Here is a 25,220-nt window from a genome sequence, read left to right on the forward strand (position 1 = left end):
TTCAGGAACCATGAATGTACCAGTACCAGCAGTACATTAAATAGTTGAGATATTTCAGCCTGGACCAAAGTCCTGACCGACACACAAACATTGCCATCCCCAGAAATCAAGAATCACAGCATCAGCAACTGAACATTGTAGTTTATTAAGATAACTTGTACCTCTGGTTAAACAATATGGATTGAAATCAATCAAGATAGTGAACTAAATGAAGTTCGAGACCCAGCTCAGTCGAGACAGATTTCCAGGTGGTTAATCAGTTCTCGGTAGTGACTGGCAGGATACTCTGCGCGGCAGCCGGGACACTCCAGGTAACTTTCATTCAGCAAGCTGCCCTGAGTGGAGGATATCGGGCTCTGGGAGGGAGGGTGTGTCACTTCACACGAGTTGCAATCTTGCTGGTCTCTCTAATGCAGTAAAAATAGTCATCTGTCAGATATGGATAATAAGACTCTGATTCTGGCTCATCATCATTCTTAACCGACAAAACTTAAAGCTGCACTAATAAATATCTAGGATATCCTAGGATCAAATAACTGCAATTAGCAAGGCGTCACTCGTACTGACCAACTCACATATAATTATGATCTGACACTGAAGTACCCCTTAAATACAAGGACCCTTTTAGTCTGTTTTAGATCATTATTTTGGTCTTCTGACTGACAACTCTGCTCTCCTCAACCTTGATGCAGACAGGCACCTGTCAGTGAAAACATTCTAAAAGCTGCTGTACACAACCAGCTCAACACCTAAAACAGACAGACAAAGTTGGAGAATAGCAAGAGAATATAGTTGAACGTTTAGCAGCTGAAGAGTTGGATGTTGCCCTCAGGAGTAAGTGGAGATCCAAACCGAGCTAAAGGGAGAGTGAATATTCGGCTTGAATTCGTCAGGATGTGTAAATAAGCAATTGCTCCCCATAAAAACTTTATTAATACAGCTTTAAGTTTCAACCCGAATACTAATTACAAATCATGCCAACCTTTGACTGTTTTGTCACATGGCCTTCAGCTTTTTTCAGTGTCTTCAGGACTCTCACCATTTGCTTCTTTAAATACGAACAATCCTGCCTCTCATCCTTAAGGTCTTGTGAAGAAATGTTGATCTAAAATTTAAAAAGTTAGCACTGCAGTCAAAGCTATAATACTTTAGAGGTGTGGGTGGCATATTTTTCAGATAAAAGAATTCCTTTGCTTATGTGAGGACAGATTTTCCTTTGGAAAGAAAGCAAAGAGGTAAGAAAGTACGGCATGCCCTTGTCAAGCCTTCTCAAAGTGTAATTAACCTGTGCCATCATTAAGAGTTGGTGGATTAGCAACATCCCTCAATTTCAAGCTAATACTAAGGATTTATTTCAGCAAGGAGAATAAGTTACCAAATCTAAAGACGGTTCATACAAAGTGAGTGTGCCTGTCATACCTGTCGCTCCAGATCTGCCATCTTTTCTTGGTCTGCATGATGACGATTTAACATATACTTCTGAAAGAGATTTGCCTGAGAAGAGAGAAGTTTACTTTTGATTTGGTGGCTTTTTTGCTTTGTGTGATGAAGGTAAGATTTTTATTTTTCCTAGTCAGTGAAAAAAAAAAGTAAAACAAAGACATACCTGCAGCTCAAAGTTAGCTGACCTGCGCTTCTCTGCATCCAGTCTGCCCTGGAGGTGTTTGCTCTCATCTCTTAGCCGTTGCTCTTCATCCTCAGACCAATGAAGATCTTCCGGTTCATTTTTACTGCTCATTTTTGCAGAATGCAGCTGCTGCTTGAGCTCCTCCATCTCCGTTTCCCTTTCCCTGTGCCTACACATCAACCGGTCTGTCATCTAGCTGACTACCATCCTAACCTTCTCCAACTTTGAACGATACCATATAATTATTATCTTCTTTTTTTTTTCTTTTTTTTACAGCAGACATACCAGTTTTGCAATGTTATCACGTTCTGGTGGGTGCTGCTGGCCTTCTCCCTGAGCAGGTGCAGCTCATCTTTGGCTTTCTGTAAGAGTCTTTCATAGTGCTCCTGCATCTGGCGTATTAGCTCCTTCTCTATAATGCAAAGCAGACGATGAATGAAAATAAAAGTTAAAAAAGAGAGGAGGAAATTACACATTCAACTACACAATCAAAAGATGTTAGGTAGACCTTTACATATGCACCATGTAGTAATAAAACACGATTATGAAAATGCAGTGCAAGGCCACATACTGTCATAGCGGGCTACTCCAGGGCAATCTCAATATCTTAAAAACCTTATTGTGACAGTCTGTTGCCCCAGTGTCGAGTGCCCGCTGCCCACTGGCCCTCTGGCTCACCATCTGAATGCTCTTCATTGTGCTGCTTTGAGCGGGCCTGATTGGCTTCGTTCAGCTGCTTCTCCAGCCATAACATTCTGGCTATAATAGCCCTCACATAGGCCTCTCTCTGCTGGTCATATTCCAGCCACTGCTTGTTCTTCTCCAAGGCCTCGGGGGGATTTAAATAAAAGAATGAGAAGCATATAATAGAGAAAGACAGAAACAGAGCTGTGCCAGGAGGATGGCTCCAAAGCACAAACACTCAGCAAGACATGTGCACTGTACACAGACACACGTTCTTACTGACGAACCAATGCACACACACAAAGTAGAAACTAAAACAGTAGGTGGATTAGATGTTAATGGAAATATAAAAACCGAAGAGACCCTTTCAAGCTGTGTGGCAACAACAAGGAGCTTACATCTGTGAGGTGATTTTGGAGCTCTGTTATGCTGGCGATGGAAGCCTGTTCATCCGTCTTGGAGGCCTAACAGACAACAGTAAAATACAGTATAGCCTTACACGTATGTGAATGAACGACTGACCATGTTATGACAGTGTTAGGTTCTCTACAGTATCTAGAATTTCACTGTGATGGCATGCTCTGCAAGAGGAAGTTTGTTTTAATGGAGAACAGTATTTCTCCTCTAAATGGAAGACTGACATTTATAAACAAGTGCTGCCATCTAGTGGTATACAACTGATAAGAGACTAGAGGAGATTTGTGAATCAAACTCCTGAAGCAAGATTACCATAGACCTTCTTCACAGAGGACATTTTGACATGTCACAGCAGGAAAACCACACCTGTGAATGATAAAATTAATGATGGCTGAATTCCATTAATCAATACTGGTTTATTGGTCTTGATACTGTACATGCTGGCTCACTGTTTCACTGTAAGGGCTTACTGAGGCCCTGTAGCTTTTCCAAGTCATAATCTCTGCTTTGAAAATGAGCTATTATGTGCTACCGCTCTGCACCTATAGTAAAAACATCAGTTTTTACTGTGTAGCACCTAGTATTAATTGTAGAAGTGCCAAATATGAATTGTAAGAGGCACATTTATTTGAAAAAGTAACATCTGTTGTAATTTCCATGACTAAACATATATTGTGTATCTTGTGTCCTGCTTGTAAATAAGTACTATATATCTTATATATTTCCCTCAGTATAGCAGTCACTTAAACACAATAAAAATGAGCCCTGCTTTACCTTCTTCCCTGTAACTTTGTTCTCAAGACATTGACACCTAGTTGAGACGCTCACAATCTTGTTCTTGATTTCTTCCACCTCTCTGGCGGTAGCGGATATTGTCTTCATTGATGCTACGCCAGCCAGGTTCCCTCCTTTCTTACTGAGCTGCTCTAATGGCAAAGCGGTCTTCTCATCTTTCTCCAGCCTCACAGTTTCAAGAGAGAGGAACTTCTGCCAAGGGATACAGATGAAAAAGTGGTTTCACTAATACTCAGCTACAATAAAGCACTACCCTGAGTAAAGCAAACAGTGTAGATAGCTGCAACAGCTGCAGCATCATCAGGTGGAGTGTACAGTACAGAGTGAATAACCTTGGCTGGTTGATTCACCCTAGGTTAACACTGAGTAGTTGTTTGACTAAGTTTACCTCCAGTAGCTTGTAATGTTCTGAATGCTGGCGAGACAAGTCAACCAGGGTCTTCTTCAGATAGGCATTCTCCTTCCTCAGGCTGCTGACAACCACATCAGGCTCAGAGTAGCGCTTTTTCTTGAGGAAACTTTTATTTTTGGAGGATGCCATCTCTGATTCCTGTTCACAAATATAACTGACAAAATTAAAACATCACAAACGTCAGAACAGACAGTTTCAAACAGATACATTCTGAATGGGCCCAAGTGTTGCTGATATTTGCAAACTCAGCAATTGAAAGAGAAAGGAAAAAATACAATGAAAATAATGAAGAAGTCTGCAATAAAGTTAATCTTTTAGTGTTGAGTTCCTGTTGACTCTGTCAGAGAGGCATTGATTCAAAACTCAATGGTATGTTAACATAATTTTTTTGCAGAGTTGTATTTCACTGGATATTTAACTGGATTTATATATTGAAAGGTGTCTGCTGTATCTGAAATTTTCTGAAGCCTTAAAGCAGCCTTGAATTTTATAGCTCAACCTTTAAGCCAAACATGCCCCAGAGCTCAGGCAAAATGGAAACGTCTACTTTTCAATGACAATGATTCAATTCCATCGGCTGATGAAGATCGTGTGGTATGATCAGAGAATGGCACCTAAAGAGTCCCAAAAGTGAGACTGTATAGGCAACAGCAAATGGCTAATGTTAGTAGCTAGCGTTAGCTAAGTAACTAATACACTTACTCTATGAGGATAGGACTGGGTTTCAAACTGGATACAGGAGGATTTATTTTCTCAGCCAGTAATGCTACGTTATTCCACAAAAGGGCTAATTTATCTGTCTCACTCGGGAAGCTGTTTTTATTATTAGTCAATAACATCTACAAAGAGAAGATGACTCCAGGCAAGGTTAGCTAGGCTAGCTAATGTTAGCTGGAAGAAAAACAGTTTTAAACAATATTGGTAGCTAGAGTAAAGACTTGAAAAGTAGAACAGACGTTAAACTCAACTCTTTTACCTTTCTAAAATTATTGTTTCGCGATGTCCATTATAATTAGTGTTATTTCATATTTTGTTTCCTCTGCCGGACTGATAAACTGTTATTGTAAAATCACTGTGCGGTGTTCAAGGCCTAGGCAAACCATTCCGCGCGAAAATGCTTTTGAAAATAATATGCGTGCTTCAGTTTTTTTTTTTTTTTTTTTGCATCTTATCTTACCTAATTTAAAAAATCTGCTGGAAACTAAACTGTTTGCATATTTTACTGCTAACATCTAGATTAGATTTCATTTCCAACAGCATAGATAGGAGGTATTATCAACACGACCACCGGGGGGCGCTGCACTCTAAGAGAAGAGTGAACTGACGCTGGTTTACCTGGAAGGTGATTAGATTATAGTAGTAGTAGTATAGATAGTTCTGCACATTTATATGAAGCAAATTTTAATTGTAAGTATGGAGTATTTTTGAAAAGGTAATGAGAACGGTGGGCTATCCTGCACAGGTGACTTTTGAGTCTTTTGTACCCACCCAGACCGGGTGGTGTGTTTCATGCCAGTGAGTCATGTATGAGGCTGCCTTTCGGTATCCGCTGCTCTCCACGCATCTGTGACTTTCAGTTCCTTTTGTTACGGTGTCTCAGCGGAATATGATTTGTTTATATGTATAAATTTGGACTTGTTTTTCTTGTTTTGGACGCAAAATGCTGCGGGTGATCGTTGAGTCCGCTAGTGGGATCCCCAAAAAGAAACTTGGAAATCCAGATCCAATAGCTGCTGTTGTCTTCAGAGGTGAGAGATACCGTTGACTAACACTTTGGCTTTTTTTTCTCAGAAAACTGGTGTACGCTTTGTTAAGTCTTTTCTCTATCAAACTATCATATTTTCTGTCATCCTTTTGGTTTTGGACATTACTTTGCACTTAAATGTAGCAGCAGTTTATGCATCATTCCCTAGTGATTCATAAACAAAAGATTGCATCCTTATAAGGTCAGAATTACTCAGTCTCCATTCTCCAGAGAGCAGCTGCTTTTGGGGCCAGAAGGCTTGGTGTTTTTAAAAAATATATATATGAGATGCCTTCATGCATTAAGTGAGCCTATGTTCCAAGTTGTAAAATGCTTATTGAGTAATTTCTTTTTCGTAGGAAGAAGCTTGATTGTGTGTTTAATAGGTCTTTCTTTTTTAATGTGGTAAGTTCATCAGTAAACATGATTTTCCTTTGTGCTTACAGATGAAAAGAAGAAAACCAAAGCAATTGACAATGAATTGAATCCTGTTTGGAATGAAGTAAGTGGGGGGATTAAAGTGAGCTGTAATGTTTGAGATGTGTGACCCTGTTGATTTGTTTATTGACTTGAGAGCTGCTATTACCGTAATTAAAATTGCTGTATATTGGTGAGTGATTATAACTGTCTATTCCTTATAATTACAGGTGCTTGAATTTGATCTGAAAGGCTCTTCCTTGGATGCTTCCTCATTCATCAACGTCGTAGTGAAAGACTATGAAACAATCGGCAAAGATAAGTATGTGTGCCACAAGGATCCCACAGAGAAACTGTCACATTTGCATATGTCATATTGTAATTGTGTTATTTAATGTTCTGGTGAAAAATCTGTGTTGTCCTAAGCCACATAGGTGTGCTCATGACATTTCCTTTTGTTTTGGAGAGAGTGATAACACGACCCTCAGACAGCCTCCCAGTGTGACACATTACCAGTCTTCTGCCTTTGTGGAGGAGGACCTCTGAATAACAACCTCCCCTTTCTCCCCCCTGAAAAACCACACATGCATGTTTTACTACGTAGAGCAGGTAATGACCATGTTAAGACTTGCAGCGTCAGTAACAAAGAGGCTGTCTCCCTCACAAAAGTACTCCAGCTCTTACGGGAGGAATGCTGCCTTACAAAGAAAGGAAAAATTACTTAATTAACTTTCTCTACAGTAATCTAAGGCTTCCATATATGTTAATTATTACTCTGCTTAATGTAGAGTCATTAGAGTGCATGCAAGAAGGTAGATAAGTTACTCTAGTGACCGTTTGTGTATAATGTAAATTATTTAGAGGAGGTCACAAGGGGTGGGGGTGGGGGTGGAGGAGTGTCTCCCTCAGCCACGCATGCACTTCGATATTTTTCCATGATCGCTGTCTGCAGCGCCTGAGTTGGGTGAATAAGAGAGCCTGCTCTGGCTTGTCATTGGCACATCTGTGATGACTGATAGCAGTTCAGCCTGTAATGCCTTGCAAAATGAACTTTATACACAGCACCAAGCTGATTCTGGTGGGAAAATGTTCGACTGGAAACGCAGACAACATTTTGTGACTCAGACAGCCTAACAGGGGTATCTAGTCTGTGGTACCATCAAGATGAGCCACCTACAGCTGCTCAGGCTGGTGGAATCGACTGCTCTGTCTGCATAGCAAAAAAAAGTTTTTTTGTACTCCTAAATTAGCTCTGTTTAAAAGTGAAATGTACGTAGTGGAAATCATATCAGTATGTGAAGAAAATCATCCGCTGGCTCTTTCATTGAAGAGAAAAGTCAGCTTCTTTTTCTTCACTGGAGCAAATCCAAATATTTGAGAGTAGACTGTTTTCTAGTTTCACAAGAGAGTTATGTATACAAATCTTAATCTCTATAAACTAGTCCCTGCATGTGGCTTTTGCAGTGGCAGCAACAGTGAATTGTCATTCCAGATTTCCTCCACAGCTGACTCTGCTTTTCAAGGCACAACCCAGTGTTTTTCAGCTCCATGTAATCATAAGTAATGACACAACTCTCAAAAGAGAGAAGAAAGAGAGTGCCTGTGCATAATCCTGAATATGATTGTGCTGTTTTCATGTATCTCCTTAGTTCTACAGTATATTTTTACTCCTTTACGCTGGCCACAGAGCGCCCAGCACATGCCTGTGGTACATGTTAATTGTTTCCATCTCCCTAGTTTTTTTCTTGTGCGCTTTTATTTTCCTGTGAAATCAGCTGGTCCTTGTCATGGAGTAAAGTCTCCTATTTGTTCTCTTGAAAGATGCTGTTGCTGCTACACAATGGCTATTTCAGCAAGCAAGTGCTTGAGCAAGCACTTGGCAAGCGCTCAATTTTAACAGGCGGAAACTCGTCTGATTTTCTAGATTCATTAATCTCTGCATCAGTCTAACTGTGGAGTTTGCTCTCTCTTCTTCCTTGCCGTCCAGAGCCTGCCTGAGGACTACCCCAACAACCTGCAAAATCTATTGTATGCCAAGTGTCTGTAACATTGTGAATGTTACTGTACCAGTGTACATTATATAAAAGAACAAAAATTAGCTTTTTAAAGGCTTAGTCAGGAGAGACCCATGGGTTCTCTACTTTTTGATCACTTGGCTGCCCAAAGTGTACCAAATTTGTTTTTTTTAATCTCTTGGAATAGAATTTGAACGCAAAGTACATCTTGTGTACATTAATGGAGGCTGTGGGTACACAATGTAATCTTTGGCAATGGCATTTATCAGATTCCAAATGCACAGGAGAAAAAGCAATGAAAAACAACTACATTGCACCTTTTGTATAAAAATGGAGCTAGTAAACAATATGTCTTACCTTTGATATGCACTGCACAGGAATTTAATAAAAAACTTTAATAATATACATAAATAAAAGTTCCTCGGCTGTAAATTATGAAGTTTGGCTATCAGCTGTAGGCTGACATGAGCATCAAAGCCTTTTTGGTGAACATTAGACTTTTATTGGCAATAAATTTGAGCAGCTGTGGGCTGATCTTGGTAACGTCACCAGTGCTTTTGAGTCCAAATAAGGATGAGCGGATTAGAGTTTTGTGGTCAAAGGTCAAAGGACAAGCTGACCTCACAAAACAAATTTTGTCCTTAACTCAAGAATTCATACTCTAATTATGAAAACATTTCTCACAATTGTCTAATTGCATAAAATGATGAAGTGATGACATTTTATATGCAGAAGGTCAAAGGTCACCATCACTGTGACACCATACATTTTTTAGGGGGGGCATTTTTGCATTTATTTTTGATAGTATAGTGAGAGATTGACAGGAAGGTCAAGGAGAGAGAGAGGGGATGACATGCAGCAAAGGGCCGTGGGTCGGGTCAAACCCATGGCCACTGCAGCTAGGACTAAGCCTATGTGGTACACGCTACCAGGTGATCCACCAAGGCGCCCTCCTGTGACACCATAAATAACACTTTTCTGGCCATTATCCAATGCTGTAACTCAGGAACAAAAGGGGAGATTGTGACTGGCCTGCAGAGACATTCAATCGTGAGGTTGTAATTCTAGTTTTAGAAATGAATGTTTATTAGGGATCAAGAGGACCGTATGGCTTCCATTTGTGACCTCAAATAATCAGTGAATTTAAAGTGTGATGTACTTATTTGGTTTGGGATGATTTAGAAAATCCCCAATGTGTTGCAATCCATAAGGGTTATTAATCACAGTTGCTACATCACTTCTGTTTGGTACACGAAGTAACAGGTTAGGTTTCGTTGCTCCGTGTGTCATAATATGTGAAGAAGTGAAATTGGGAAGTGGAAACCGCCATTTATAATAATTCCTCTGTATGATAACTGTTTAAAAGTTTGTCACAGATTGTGGAACCGAAGCATCCTCCATATTGTTCCTTTTACTAAGTTTCATTGGTCCTTGCTGCCCTTTCAAACAAAGTGCTCCTCTCCAGCTGGAATGTTTCATTTGTTGATGTTTTCTATGATTGTCTGAACCAAGGAGCATGTATGTGTTTGCTTTTCAGGTTCATTGGCTCGGCAAAAATCTCTCTGAGAGACTTGGCCAGTGGTCAAGTGAAATCCCTCCCATCCAAGAATGTGCCCTTGATCAACGAGAAACAACAGGCTATTGGGGTGAATAACATTATCCTAATTATCCCTTCCATGCACTGACACTTTTGCAATTTTATGACAGCAAAATCAGATCAGCTAAAGCACCTTCAGCTCTAGCAGTGGTGATGATGATGCCTGGTATTTGTATAGCTCTGCAGGAAGTAACTGAATTTGCTAAATCACACGATAGGTCATTTGGTATCAAACATATATAGTAGAGATGATAATGCTAATTGAAAAAAACATACTTTTTTTCAGGCGAACATTAATTTGCTTATTGGCTATGATCCACCTGCCAACGCTACTCCAAACCTGAATGAGCAGCCTGATAGAGACATGTCTCATGTGGATGCTGGTAAGTAGACAGTTAACCTAACAACAACACACTGATCCATGCACAGAAAACTTTAACTGTCTTTCAGCTAAGTGCAGTACATTCTTGGGTGCCGTTATTGTTTATCATAGATGTGCTTTACTATTACTGGAAAGCCTTGTAAGTTTTGAAGTGACCCCTAACAGAAACAAACATGGTTTTTGGTCAGTGTTTGGTGTTTATGTTGGATACAAAACAAGCTGAGAAAACAGTACGATGGGTATTTGGAATATTAAGAATGTTTTTGATAATTATGATAGGAGGCAGTGATGAGGGTGATGAGGGGGAAGCGGACATGGACGGCGGAGGAGGTCAGGGGGAAAGTCCGGTTGGTCCCACTTCTACGAACCAGCCTGGGAAACCCAACCAAAAGCCAATCCGTCTCAGCCGTAAGAGACACAGAGCCCTGGCCAATAAGCCTCAGGACTTCCAGGTATTGTTTGAGTTTTGATAACTCTGTTTCTGGATATTCACAAGTGCCAGTTTCAAAAGGAATTCTTATCATTAATCCCATGACTGACAGCAGGTTTCACCAGTGTAAATACACACTGAAGGCCGGGATGGTGAATTATAACATTTATACCTCATGTTAGAGAATTGCAAACATGTGAAGACCCTTCTGTTATTGCATCAGGTCAAACAACACATACACAACATTTTTTTCTTTAGAAAACAGGAACAGCTTTGTGCTTGTATGGAACAAGTTGTTCTTCAACCCAAATGAACTAATGCTACCTTTTCAAAAAGGATCCATATAAATTGTCTCACTGTTTGTTCAGCTTGTTTCACTATTGCTTGCTATGTCCAGATCCGTGTTCGAGTTATCGAGGCTCGACAGTTACCTGGCAACAACGTCAAGCCAGTGGTTAAGGTGAATGCGTGCGGACAAACTCACAGGACTAGAATAAGAAGAGGAAATAACCCGTTTTTTGATGAGGTAATAAGTCCATCACTACACAAAAACACTTCCTGTCTTACAGTAGAAATGGAATAGTGATCACTTACTTGTGCCTTTTACCTTGCTTGTCTGTTTCATTCTTTGCCACTTAATCCCCACCAGCTTCAATAACCCCCTGAGATATTTCTCTCTTTCATTGGCAGCGCTGATATGATAGTGGAGCTTGCAGCCAGTGTCCTCAGCTTTCTCCTAAATCTAATTCACCTCATATCCATTTTTTTTCTTCTCTCAGCTTTTGCCAAAGCATAAACACCTCAGCTTAAGCAATTGTAAGTCCTATAATGTTTGTGACTATCACGATAACAGTGCGTCTGACGTCAGACTGTATTGTGCATCCAGTGACATCAGAAATAATCAGTAACTCATAGCTTTTTTTTCTGTCCCTCAGATGTTTTTCTACAATGTTAACATGCTCCCTTCAGAGCTGTTTGATGAGAGCATTAGTCTTCGGGTGCGTAGATCATTCTTTTTAATGCAATTTCTTTTGTAAAAATTTAATTATCATCCATGACGTGCTTTTAAAATCTGAATTTCTGCATCTGAACCTGTAGTGCTGCATTTTCTTGACAGGTTTATGACGCCTTCTCCCTCAGAGCTGACAGTCTAATGGGAGAGTTCAAGGTATGCCAATTCAAGCTCTTCTTCTGTCTTTATCTCTGCTTTGTTTATTCCAGGATTTTCCCATGTAGTGATTTATCACTCAGTAGTAGAGACCTGGTCAAGCATAGATGTGGCTTTTATCACCGGCAGGCTGGCTAATGTTAATTTTTTTTTTGTTTACCCAGTTGGATGTTGGCTACATCTACGATGAACAAGGTCAGTCTTTCCATGTGAAATGCATACTGTGTAAAAAAAAATTAAGATTTGTTTGTATATATTATAAGTAGGTATTTGAACATGTTGAATATTATACCATGTCCAGGTCATGCCGTAATGAGGAAATGGCTCCTCCTGAGTGATCCTGATGACTCCAGCTCAGGGGCCAGAGGTTACCTGAAAGTCAGCATAATAGTTGTTGGCACTGGAGATGACCCACCGGTACGAGTAACCTCTTAGTCACCATCAAATTCCCCTTTACTAGACGCACAGTATAGATTAGTACTGAAAAAAACATTACACACTCTCCTCTCCTCTCCTCTCCTCTCCTCTCCTCTCCTCTCCTCTCCTCTCCTCTCCTCTTCTCTCCTCTCCTCTCCTCTCCTCTCCTCTCCTCCCTTCTCTTCTCCTCTCCTGGGTGCAGCGTGAGAGGAGAGAGATAAGTGAGGAACAGGATGACATAGAAAGCAATCTCTTGGTGCCAGCTGGTATCACAATGCGATGGGCTACTCTGAGCCTTAAAGTCTACCGTGCTGAGGATATGCCTCAGAGTAAGTGACTTATAAGTTCATAAATTTCTGCATTCCCTGGAGTGTAATGCAGTCAAATCCCTGCAAGAAACTCCTATTTAGGAACTACTTTATGTTGCAGTGGATGACGCCTTTGTTCATACGGTAAAACAAGTCTTTGGAGGAGATGGAGAACGGAAAAACTTGGTGGATCCATATTTGGAAGTCAGCTTTGCAGGGAAAAAGGTATTTCATTTTTAATAAAAATAAAAAAATTTTAATGTTCTTATTGTGTGAATATTGTTGATTTGCAATCATATTTTCTGTTTTAGCTGTGCACCAAAATCATTGAGAAAAATGCTAATCCAGAGTGGAATCAACTCGTCAATCTCCAAGTCAAGGTGCGAAAGAAGCATATTAAGAGGTATCTTATGAGCTTGATTCAACATTTTAATCTTCAGCACAAATTAACACGTATTTCTGCCCCTGTAGTTCCCGTCCATGTGTGAGCGTGTCAAGCTGACTATGTATGACTGGTAAGAGCTAAAAATTCATCCATATACACATGCACAAGTGACTGAGAGATCACAACCATTTTTGACATGTCAATGTACTCTTGGCAGGGATCGTCTAACCAGGGATGATGCCATAGGAACAACGTTCTTGAATCTGAGCAAAATGTCTTCTTCTGGTGGAGAGATTGAAGGTAATCATGTCATGGTTTGAGAAGTAAACTCCTGCCTCCGCCTCCATTACAGTAACATTACAAGTGTCACAACCCTATGCTTCTGTTTGTACATCTATCTCACACACCTTATTGTTGTATAGGCCAGGTCGGTTTTTAAACAGAATGTCTGTGTTTTACAGACAGCACCGCAGCATCAGAGGTTGGTTTTCTTCCAGCTTTTGGGCCTTGCTATGTCAATCTGTATGGGAGCCCAAGAGAATTCACTGGCCTGCCTGACCCATACGACGAACTCAACTTTGGCAAGGTAAGACTACCCTACCAGCTCAGTGCTGAGGGTTCAGTGCAGAGTATAGACACGGGATATTTAACCTTCACAAATACATGTGCATGTGTAGACGTCCACATTAGATTTTTGCATTTGGATGTGTTGCAGGGTGAAGGGGTCGCCTACAGGGGCAGGGTCCTTGTTGAGTTGTCCACTCAGCTGGACGGAAAGATAGACAAAAACATTGACGACATCACCAGTGATGACATCCTAGTGGCACAGGTATAGAATGCACACCAGTCATACTGTAATTACTGTTGGATCCATATATATTTCATTTGTATACAGAGCCCGGGGAAAAGGGGTTTTGAATCAGTAGGTTGTCATACTCTATATTTCTTTATCATTCTTTTTCTTCCAGTGTTATTACAGCGTGGGTTCTCAGAATTTCCCTAGAAAAATATCACTGACAAAAGAGGTTTTTGTTCAAAAACAGAGACATGATACATTTAACTGAGATAGAGAAAGAAAAGAAAACAACAATATTTCTCTCTTAACCTCTAACACTGCCATATCTTCTTTTAACTGAGTGCAGAAATACCAGCGGAGGAGGAAGTACTCTCTATGCGCTGTGTTCCATAGTGCCTGCATGATCCTAGAGCCAGGTGAACCAATTCAGTTCGAGGTCAGCATTGGTAACTATGGTAACAAGCTGGACTCCACTTGCAAGCCCCTCGCATCCACGACCCAGTACAGCTTTGCTGTGTTTGATGGTACGAAAAGAAGAAGTCTACAAGAATTCAACAAACTGCTCTGAACTTTATTACATGTTATAATCTAGGGTGTTTTAACTTATCATGGCCCATGACCAGATTATTAGGCTCTTACATTTTTAATGACACAAGCAATTAGACAGAATAACTGCTGTGTAATTGTGTACATTTAAGAATGGCGTATTTTCTTTAGGAGCATGAAGCAACTCCAAATCCACTATGTAGTATCAACCCTGTTAAAGATAAAAACAATTACCAGTGGAATATACAGTATAATTAGAACTCTACTGTAACTGGACATTGGACAGTTCTTTATTAAAACTGTTTATCACACTGCAGATAATAACAACCATATGGACAGCAAATTTTAGTATGTGGTTAACCCCAGAACTTGTATTTACAATGACTGGGTATATTTATTTTGTATCCCACAGGTAATCACTACTATTACCTGCCGTGGGCTGACACCAAGCCGGTAGTGATTCTCACTTCATATTGGGAAGACATCAGCCACCGTCTGGACTCTGTCAATATTCTCCTCTCAATCGCTGAGAGACTGGTGAGAATGGGTCACAGTGATTAGCAAAGTGTTTGCCTAAATATTGCACATCTACACATATAGTATGACTCAATAATCTCCTTTTATCTGTCTTTGTGATTCATTTTAGGAGTCCCACCTGACTTCTTTAAAAACAGCCATGTTAGCCAAGGTGTCTGAGACACGTCTGGTAGAGATTTGGCTCAAACTCATCAACCACATGATTGAGGATCTTGACAGGTAAGACAAATCCTACACTGGTGCAGCTGCATCAAGTAATGCTATAATGCAACTTATCATTAGATAACTGTAGTGTGTAAATACATGCATACAATACAATACATTTGGCAATACAGGTGGCGGTTTGGGTTGAATTCTGTTGTGGTCTGACTTTGTCTCTGTTTTGACAGTTTCCAGCTTCCAGTGCTGGAGGGCGAGCCCAACGTGACTGCACTGGACCTCCAAATGAAAAACCTGCGTGATGCTGCCATAGACAGTATCAAAGAGATGGCCAGTCGTATGAGAGAAGAGGCCACAGATGTTAAGAGTACTATTGTTGACATTGAAGACTGGTTGGACAGAATCAAGAAGCTGGCAGAAGAGGTCAGGAATTTCATGGTTGTTATGTAGTTAAAAAGATATGACTGAAACTTTAATTATGTAACAGAAATGTTATGTGTCTCCATCAGCCTCAGAACAGCATGCCAGATGTGATCATCTGGATGTTGAGAAGAGAGAAACGGGTGGCTTATGCCCGAGTCCCAGCCAACCAGATCCTGTACTCCAACTTCAGTGATAAGGCCTGTGGCAAACACTGTGGAAGGACCCAGACAATCTTCATGCAGGTACGAGACTAATCAGCATGCATACATACATAACACATAATATAAATGTCACTTAACTAAAAAGATAACTTTTGATTTGTCAGTACCCCATGGACAAAAACAAGGGTGTGAAGATCCCTGTTCAGTTGCGAGTCAACATGTGGTTTGGTCTCTCTGCCAATGAGAAGAAGTTCAACAGCTTCTCAGAGGGGAACTTCAGCGTATATGCTGAAATGGTACAGTAGTTACACAATAAATTTTTTCAAACATACATACACACATTTCAGATTTTAGCTTTCTGGTCTTTGCTATGCTTTGTGTAGAATATTGTTCCCAAACAAAGATGTTTTCTCTCTGCAGTATGAGAATCAGGCTCAGGTGTTTGCAAAGTGGGGAACCACCGGACTGGTTGGTCGCCATAAATTCTCAGATGTGACTGGAAAGGTGAAACTCAAACGGGAACGCTTTCTGCCACCACGTGGATGGGAATGGGAAGAAGACTGGTTTGTTGACCCCCAGCGTTGGTAAGTTTGAGAAGTTGAGAAGAAGAAGTATTATTGAGAACCTCTAAACTTTATCACAGACACACACACACACACACACACACAGACACGCAGCCCTTCGTGATTCATGGCTTGTACAATTTTAAGTACAAACATCCTGTTATCACTGTAAAATTGAACACGCTCCAAAATCCTGTTCATTTTTCAGCCCTATTCTCTCTTAACTGGAAGTAACGTTAATGAGTGCTTGTACCACAGTTTGGACCCAGATCATAAACACAATTACAGGAAATGTAAAAGAATTTCAGCCAGTGTTTTAGTTAAAGGAGGTCTCCTTCCCCCCCTGCCTTTGTGCCACCTACTTCTGAAGTGCTTACATTAGCCGCTGAGACTCATGTAAATAATTTTAGCTCTCGACCTCGGTCTTCCTGAATTGTTTATCATGGTCCTGCATAGCTACTGTCTGAGTCACAAAGCTTCTCACCAATCTGTGTGCTGTGGTGGTGTTTTCTACAGCCTGCTAACAGAAGCAGACGCGGGCCACACAGAGTTCACGGATGAAGTTTTTCAGAATGAAACGCGTTTTCCCGGTGGCGAGTGGAAGCCTGCTGCAGAGCCCTACACAGACGTGGTACAACATGCATACATACACACATTTACCTTTTGGGACACTGTGTGAAAAATGCGGGTGAAGATAACAGGGCAAAAGCCTCAGTCTATTCATGCTTGTTTCCAATGTTATCAGTTTCTTTTGTGCTATTATGTACTCAGGACAAATGGTTTGTTTTGTGGTTAGATTGACGTGAATACGGCTCAGTGTCTGTCTGGTTTTGATGTGTAGTCTCCATTAGGGCTGCTTCTAATGGTTATGGCATTACTTTGGGAACTGTTTCTGAAAGATTCTCCAAATAACTCAAACAAGCAAATAGTAATCAATATTGAAATGAATGAGTGTCTTTGTTGTGTAGAATGGAGAAAAGGCTCAGAGCCCAGGAGGGTTTGATTGTCCTCCTGGATGGACCTGGGAAGATGAGTGGAGCTTTGACAGCAACAAAGCTGTAGATGAGAGAGGTAACATGAACACTAAAGCAGAAATATGTTATCAAAATGTTCATGTTTGAAGTATTGCGTTTCCAACACGATCTGTGTGTCTTTTGGCATCAGGTTGGGAATATGGGGTTACCATTCCTCCTGATGATAAGCCCAAATCCTGGGTTGCAGCAGAGAAAATGTACCATGTCCATCGCAGGAAGAGACTCATAAGACCGAGGAGGAGGATGTCCGATAAAGTGGCTGCTACTGAGGTGAAGAAGCGGTAGATGGGAAAAAGAGTAGATATGAGAGATGTTATGATCGTAGGTTCTTATTCCTTTCTTGTCCTTGTCTCTTCCACAAGCGACGAGAACCGGGGGAAGGCTGGGAATACTCTTCCCTGATTGGCTGGAAATTCCACAGGAAGGAGCGCTCCTCTGACACGTTCCGCCGCCGCTGCTGGAGGAGAAAGATGGTCCCATCAGACCGCATTGGGGCCTCTGCCATCTTCAAACTGGAAGGGGCATTAGTGAGTCTTGCTTAACTCCACTGAGTAATATTGATAAATATAAGCTGTATTCTTAAATGCCCTCCAACAAGGCCATTGTCCTGGCAACAAGAGTTACTTTATGCCATGTGAGTCATATCCTCTCATTATTCATCTGCATGTGCCTTTTCCTGTCCAGTGTGGGCAAGCAACTCAGGAAGTTTTGATTTAGTTCAGCTCTTTCTCTTCAAATTAGATTTTCATTTTGCACAGATGTTTGTTGTAATGTGCTCCTTCAAGCACCTCACCCTGCATTTTGTTAATTGACAGGGTGTTGACGTTGACGAGAAGGCCAGTAAAATGGATGCAGCCAAAATATTCGGTGCCAACACACCCACTGTTTCCTGCCACTTTAGCCGTGAGTAGACGGGTCAGATAAAATCAATTCCTGGTCACAGACCTTAATGAAAGGCTTCATGTTGTTTCTTTAAACTTCCTGACTGGTCCTAATTCAAGATAACATTGAATCATGAAGTCTGCAAGTCCTGGAAAATTATGTGCCCCTCTAATCAGCAGTATAGTTTGTGTCCTGTGAGATTATACTGTGGCGTGCTGATAGAAATGATCTCCCTCCAGGGTCTTATGTTTATCACCTGAGGGTGTACGTGTATCAGGCGAGGAATCTCTGTGCCATGGACAAAGACAGCTTCTCAGGTAAAAACAAAGCAGTAACAGACAAAGTACAGTCCTGAAGAATAAATTAAATTTCATGATGTTCAATTCTGCCAAAGGAAATCTGGCATTAAATGTCAGACATTTCAGTCACAATAATACCCCTGGTCTTCTCCAGATCCCTACGCTCATGTGTCATTCCTACATGTGAGTAAGACCACAGAAGTCATAAGGGCCACTCTGAACCCCACATGGGATCAGACTCTCATCTTTGAGGACATTGAAATCTACGGAGACCCACAGACAGTTGCCTGCAACCCTCCTGAAGTGGTCTTGGAGCTGTACGACAGTGATCAAGTGGTATGTAATATGTTTAATCTGCCCAAAACCTCGGGTCAATTCATGGAATCATACTGAATTGTATACTAGAAAACCAGGAGCGGTTCACGGTGAATATCTGCACTTTATTCATTAGGGTAAAGATGAGCCCATGGGTCGTTGTACATGCCCCCCTGTGGTAAAACTGAACCCCAGTGTGGCCGTCACCCCGAAGCTACTGTGGTTCCCAGTCACCAAAAAGGGTCGCAGTGCTGGGGAGGCACTGCTCGCTGCTGAGCTCCTTCTGAAGGACAAGGTATAGAAGACACTTAAAGAAAATAAACATACTTTAGCTCAACTTTATGAATCCAAATGCAGGAGGTGATGCTGTGCTTTGCCCTACAGGGTAATGACGGAGATCTGCCCTTGGTCCCTCCTCGGCGGGGGGAGAAGCTCTACATGGTTCCCCAGGGAATCAGGCCTGTAGTGCAGCTCACTGCCATCGAGGTATACAATAAAACCATGCTGCTCCTTTTGCCAAAAAATTCCCTTGACTCACATTACATGATCAGACAAGACAGGCCCAACCCTTAGATTTCTCTTGTGGTTGAATTTCTCATCTGTAACTCCCTTCTTTCACTTATCTCTCACCACCATGCTGTTCCTTTGATCTTCTTATACTAGTTTATATAAATATGTTTATGTGTTTAATTGACACCAGGTCTTGACTTGGGGTTTGAGGAACATGAAGACCTACCAGTTGGCCACAGTGTCCTCTCCCAGTTTGATAGTGGAATGTGGCGGTGAGATTGTTCAAACCGCTGTAATCAAGAACTTCAAAAAGAACCCAAACTTCCCTGGATCTGTGCTGCTACTCAAAGTGGTATGAACCATAAAACGCTCTAGAGCATGTCCTGTTCCAAATATTTAGGCACCTGTAAATGTGTAGATTTAATGATGTGGATTCTCGTCTTTCTTACCTAGCTTCTGCCCAAAGAGGAGATGTACACCCCTCCCATTGTGCTGAAAGTAATCGACCACCGGCCCTTTGGAAGGAAACCTGTAGTGGGTCAGTGCACCATCGACTGCCTGGACAAGTTCCGCTGTGACCCGTATCGCATTAACAATGACGTCTGCATGTCTGCTAGAGGTATTTACACAGTTGCATGGACTGTTGCACATACATAGAGACTCAGTTAAACACAGCAGGGATTTATTTGATCCTTTTCCATTAACTTTGCAGTGGCAATGATAGCTGCTGCTCAAAGAGATGTTGTCATCGAAATCGAGGAGAGACCCATTGTGAAAACTGAGGTAAAGAAAACTGCAGTGCAGCAAAGTGCAGCAAGATTTTTACATCTACTGTTTTTTTGAAAATAAATATTCTTTGTTTGCTTCCCATTTTGCAGCTTAAAACAGAAATGGTGAGATTTCCTCTTTTCAATAGCAGTTTACTGATAGACAGCATCTCTAAAAGCACTAAGTTCATCATTGTTTTCCATTGTGTAGGAGGAGGAGGCAGTGGACTGGTGGAGTAAGTTCTACGCCTCTGTTGGAGAACAGGAGAAGTGTGGGCCTTACTTGAAAAAGGGATACGACACATTACAGGTAAGAATAAGTCACTGCACACCGTGAAAACACAACCTGATTTAATCTGTGCTTGAGTTTGTGCTGATTTTACGAGCCTTGTGACTTTGTGGTTGTGACCAAATAATCCTTGCCCTTTTTTGGACATAAGAGTTTGCAGCAGTATATATCCAAAACAAAAAGAAGATTTTCATTAGAGGGAGGATTAGTTCCTAAGTGAAAAACAGTGAGACAAATGTTGGAGTTCTGTGAAAACAACTGAGGTGTGAAATGTAGTTAGATTGTTTTTGTTTCGTGTAACACATAATGCACAAGTCCAATAGATGTAATTTGTAAATTCCCTTGGTGTGTCTATATTATGGTGTTATGTGCTTTTCAGGTATATAACTGTGAACTAGAGGAGGTTCCACAGTTCCAGGGACTCACTGATTTCTGCAGCACTTTTAAACTTCAGCGCGGAAAGACTGAAGATGAGGAGGAGGATCCCTCAGTGGTGGGAGAGTTCAAGGTAATGAAGCTACATTTTGCGGAAGTGTCACTGTCGGTCAGCCCGTCCTTATGCCTGACATATGCAATGTGAATAATGACTGCTTTTGCTCTTGCACAGCTACTTTTCCCAGCCTTTGTCTGCCCTCTGGTGGATAATTTATGAATTTCAATTGAACTCAATTGATGACTGTAATTTGGCAGCTGCAAAATAGTACAGGATTTAGACCTTGAGATATTGGTTGAGGGAAGCGACACCTCAGCAAGTATTTTGTTGAACAGTATATGGACAATGTAATGTGTGTAGCTTGCAAACTGGTATATCTCTGAAGGAATAGTTTGCTACAGTATATTGTACTTCTGGAGGTGAAATCCAGAGCTTTCATCCTCCCCTTAATCTTTAATTCAGTTCATTTTACACTGCAATTCACTTGGATTATCTGGATCATTCTTTGTATTGTAACAAGAACAACAATTTGATTTATGTTTGTCTCTACAAGTCAAGTTTTGAATAATGTGATTTTCCTACTTTGAGTGGGTAATAAAGTTGCATTTTAATGTTTTCATGTAGGCACAATATTAGTAAATGGATATTTAGAATCACTTACAGTAGGGGGCATGGCGATTTTATCATGGGATGTGAGAATGTGATGGCTTTAAGTCTGGAGCCATTCCTACCTCAAAAAAAGAGGTGTTATATGACTCATGTTATATATATAGTACCACTGTCCTTTTTACTGGTATACAGGGATCATTCAAGATTTACCCGCTGCCTGACGACCCAGGGGTGCCAGCTCCACCTCGCCAGTTCAGAGAGCTTCCTGAGAGCGGACCTCAGGAGTGCCTGGTCAGAATATATGTTGTCCGTTGTATTGACCTGCAGCCTAAGGACACAAATGGCATGGTGAGTTTTATATGAAGCTACAACTGGTCAACCACCCTGGTTTAATAACAAACCCCTCTCCAGATTTAAGTTTCAACTACTGTATGTCCTTGATACTTGAAGCTATTGAAGCTAAATTAATATTTTTTGCATTGTCATTTCAGTGTGACCCATACGTTAAGATTGCGTTGGGGAGGAAAACATTGGATGACAGAGATAACTACAAACCAAACACCCTTAATCCAGAATTTGGCAGGTGAGACGGCGATTTTTGTTAATTTTTCAATTGTTCAAATGATGATGACCAATTTTTAGCTTGCGTTGGAACATAAATAAAAAAAAGAACACATACATGATATAATGTCTTCCATTTATGTCCAGGGTGTTTGAGCTGTCCTGCTTCCTGCCTCAAGACAAGGACCTGAAGATTGCTGTGTATGACTATGATTTACTGAGCAGAGATGAAAAAGTGGGTGAGACAGTCATCGATTTGGAGAACAGACTCCTGTCTCGTTTCAGGTCCTGCTGTGGCCTGCCACAGACTTACTGTGTGTAAGTATCTGCTGGATGTGAACACATCTGCAGCATGGTGATACACCCAACAACCTATTCACATTATCCTTTGATTTGTTTTAGTTTCTTAAAGCCAAACCTGTGTAGCACTGCCTGCACGTTGTGATTAAGGTCAATTGAGATGGACAAGGCTCCGTTGGTACCATGTTCTTGCAGGTCAGGGATCAATCAGTGGAGAGACCAGCTGAAGCCTTCTCAGATCTTCCAGAATGTGGCCAAAGTGAGGGGTGTTCCTCCCCCACACATAGAGGGAGATGGCAGCTCACTGACTTTCTCAGGAAAACTATACAACCTGCAAGATTTTGGTACTACTTGTTCCTATGTATTATTTGTAGAATTATTGCATCTATAATCTCACTGGTTATGTCTTTTTTTTACTAGTTTATCAGCTAGTATTTTAAACAATTAGCAATGAGCATTTTGGCTGTTTTGAATCTTTAATATTAGCAAGCATCAATCTTTTGTGATATACCACACCTTTTGCAGAGGCAAACACTGTGATCCATCCACACATGGGCCCGGCCAGAGAGAGGCTGGCCCTGCATGTCCTCAGAGACCATGGCTTAGTACCAGAGCATGTGGAGACCAGAACCCTGTGTAGCTCCCACCAACCCAACCTGTCCCAGGTTAAAACAATAGCAATAACACTGTGTTAATTTTTCATTATTAGAATTACAAGTAGTTGAGTACTTACTCACTGCTCTGTGAAATCTTTCCACCAAATGCAGGGACAGATTCAAATGTGGGTAGACATTTTCCCCAAGAGCCTCGGTTTGCCAGGGCCTCCATGTGATATCACCCCACGCAAAGCCAAGAAGTAAGAAAGTCTTAATATGATAATAAATAATAATATTGAATATAATGCTCTGAGGGATGAAATATAACAGTATATTTGAAACAGGTACTTCTTGCGGGCCATCATTTGGAACACAACCGATGTCATTCTGGATGAAACAAGCATCACTGGAGAAAACATGAGTGACATCTATGTTAAAGGGTACTAAACGTCTCCTACCAGTTTTCTCTACCATGTATTGGTACACACACACAAATCACAAGTAGCTAATCTGAATAAAACATTACCACATCTCCTAGATGGATGCCAGGAATGGAGGAGGACAAGCAGAAGACTGATGTCCACTACAGATCCTTGGATGGTGATGGAAATTTCAACTGGAGGTTCATCTTTGACTTCGAATATCTGCCTGCAGAGCAGCTGTGTGTCATCTCGAGGAAAGTGAGTGAGATCATGGATCAGGAACAAAGCATCAAGTGGTTGTTCATAACCATATCATTTTCATTGTGATGGTATGATGGCAAGTAATGATATAAATTAAGTGTCTGTCTTTTCATAGGAACATTTTTGGAATCTCGACAAAACTGAATTTAGGATTCCTCCTAAATTGATCATCCAGATATGGGACAATGACAAATTCTCCCTGGATGACTACTTAGGTAAAGCAGCTTTGTTATTAAGTACATTTTATGCAATGACCAAACAAAGTGAAAGGCTTGAAAGATATGAAGCTACTGTATCTATGCACCAGAAAGACACATACTAATTTTCTATCCATACTTCTGTCACAGGTTCAGTTGAACTAGACCTACTCAGTCTGATCCCTCCTGCTAAGACCCCCGAGAAGTGCAGCCTGAAGATGTTGCCCGGGATGGCAGGCTCTGCCTCCTCCAAAAAACCACAACCCAACTCACTCTTCTCCCAGAAGTCTGTACGAGGCTGGTGGCCTTGTGTCATCGAGCAGGATGGGAAACATGTGATTGGTGTAAGTTTATATCTGTGAGACAATCCTTAGTTAAGTTTTTTTTTCCTGGTTTCTGTTTAAGAATGTGTTTCAAAATTTCACAGGGGAAAGTGGAGATGACCTTGGAAATAGTGGAGGAGAAGGAGATGGAGGAGAGACCTGCTGGGAAAGGCAGAGATGAGCCCAACATGAATCCCAAACTGGACCCACCCAAGTAAGAATATAACTCTCTAAAACAAGACTATGAATTAGTTTACATGGATCTACATTATGTGAACATTGCTGTTTGTTTCTTCTCTTTAGTCGCCCTGACACGTCGTTCTTCTGGTTTACAAACCCTTGCAAGACCATGAAGTTCATAGTTTGGCGCAGATTCAGATGGATTTTCATTGGAGTGATTCTTCTTCTGCTGGTGATCTTGTTCCTCGGGATCCTTTTCTACTCCCTACCTGTAAGATCACTCAATTTGCTGATAGTATATTTATTTGATTTTTGCTGAAACTGCCTAAAATTTGTTTTATTCATCATAACGGTGGTATTTTGTCTTAAATACTATCAATATTCATTCTTATTTTTAAATAGCTATTCTAATTCTGCAATGTCTTCTATCTGCAGAATTACATCTCAATGAAGATTGTGAAGCCTTTCTCCTAAGGAACTTTGCGGAGAAGCTGTCTGCCTTCCTGCAGCAGAATCTTCACTACTCTTCACTGTTTACTGTTCCTCAGAAATATGCACTAACTGTAACTGCTGATGCCATTGCAGACTGATATTGATCATTTTCCCCTCACATAATCAAAGATGTATGTTTTTATGTATCCTCAGTATTATTGTATCTCTTGTATAGCAAACAATCTCTGTTATCAAATTTAGAAAACAACAAAAAAGTGTCAAGAATCTGATATTAATCAAGTTTTACATATAGAAATTGATTGTATTTTGTTATATTTTATTATAAGTGAGAACATTAAAAAATATTCTGTTCAACATTAATTCACCAACATTAAATAGTAATATCAGCACTAAAAAAATGCTCCTTCTGGCCATTTTAACTGTATGAACATTTAAGGTGCCTTGTCAAAATTGTGATTAGCTAGACCTACTGTATACTTAAAACACAACTGAGTGACAAATAAGCTATTACTATATAAAAGAAGAAAAATAGAACACGAACAATAGTGTCTTGTCATGGCTGGATTCCCAACCATTTGAGTTTTGAGTTGTTGAGTTTACTGTCACAGAAAACAGGGAAAACTCGCAAATATGAACATTTAAGAAGCAAGGGGCTTGTGAATGTGAAGTTTTAAATATATTTCAGACACCTGAATGATACACTGTTGCTTCCTTGCAGCTTTAACTGTTTTACACTATTCAGTATCTGCTGTTCAAGCCTCTTTAAGCTTTGCGACAGTAAACTGCTTTGTAACCCAGTTGCTAGG

General features: G+C 40.7%; 2 protein-coding genes across 5 annotated transcripts; one reads left to right on the top strand and one right to left on the bottom strand.

Annotated features, from left to right (window-relative positions):
- Positions 1-126: 126 nt before the first annotated feature.
- On the bottom strand, positions 127-5,181 carry LOC130181731 (centrosomal protein of 55 kDa-like). Of its 4 annotated transcripts, none has more exons than XM_056396117.1 (10): positions 5,113-5,181; positions 3,912-4,073; positions 3,503-3,715; positions 2,710-2,775; positions 2,306-2,456; positions 1,913-2,039; positions 1,607-1,796; positions 1,420-1,494; positions 983-1,105; positions 127-407 (listed from the first exon to the last, which is right to left on the bottom strand). In XM_056396117.1, the coding sequence occupies exons 2-10, from the start codon at positions 4,062-4,064 to the stop codon at positions 228-230; spliced, it is 1,278 nt and encodes a 425-aa protein (XP_056252092.1). In that variant the 5' UTR covers positions 4,065-4,073; positions 5,113-5,181; the 3' UTR covers positions 127-227. The 4 variants fall into 4 exon arrangements, with proteins under 4 accessions (XP_056252092.1, XP_056252093.1, XP_056252091.1 ...); XM_056396118.1 differs by lacking the exon at positions 5,113-5,181 and adding an exon at positions 4,912-5,106 and having other exon boundaries at positions 1,040-1,105; XM_056396116.1 differs by lacking the exon at positions 5,113-5,181 and adding an exon at positions 4,912-5,103 and having other exon boundaries at positions 3,912-4,089.
- Positions 5,182-5,270: 89 nt separating this feature from the next.
- Positions 5,271-24,713, top strand: myofl (myoferlin like). Its single transcript, XM_056396110.1, has 53 exons — positions 5,271-5,683; positions 6,126-6,181; positions 6,327-6,418; positions 9,649-9,757; positions 9,995-10,091; positions 10,370-10,542; positions 10,918-11,046; positions 11,456-11,518; positions 11,638-11,688; positions 11,853-11,883; positions 11,990-12,105; positions 12,308-12,434; positions 12,535-12,638; positions 12,725-12,793; positions 12,885-12,928; positions 13,016-13,098; positions 13,260-13,384; positions 13,514-13,627; positions 13,941-14,118; positions 14,553-14,677; positions 14,787-14,896; positions 15,067-15,259; positions 15,346-15,501; positions 15,585-15,716; positions 15,841-16,004; positions 16,500-16,614; positions 16,952-17,054; positions 17,148-17,287; positions 17,380-17,544; positions 17,833-17,920; positions 18,139-18,216; positions 18,353-18,534; positions 18,650-18,808; positions 18,898-18,999; positions 19,214-19,375; positions 19,477-19,642; positions 19,736-19,806; positions 19,902-19,916; positions 20,002-20,100; positions 20,459-20,587; positions 21,314-21,469; positions 21,613-21,704; positions 21,830-22,000; positions 22,178-22,326; positions 22,508-22,647; positions 22,750-22,838; positions 22,923-23,018; positions 23,117-23,258; positions 23,377-23,476; positions 23,609-23,802; positions 23,886-23,995; positions 24,085-24,232; positions 24,397-24,713. The coding sequence occupies exons 1-53, from the start codon at positions 5,596-5,598 to the stop codon at positions 24,433-24,435; spliced, it is 6,129 nt and encodes a 2,042-aa protein (XP_056252085.1). The 5' UTR covers positions 5,271-5,595; the 3' UTR covers positions 24,436-24,713.
- Positions 24,714-25,220: the final 507 nt, after the last annotated feature.

This window comes from Seriola aureovittata, chromosome 14 (assembly GCF_021018895.1).
Source record: "Seriola aureovittata isolate HTS-2021-v1 ecotype China chromosome 14, ASM2101889v1, whole genome shotgun sequence".
Lineage (NCBI taxonomy): Eukaryota > Metazoa > Chordata > Actinopteri > Carangiformes > Carangidae > Seriola > Seriola aureovittata.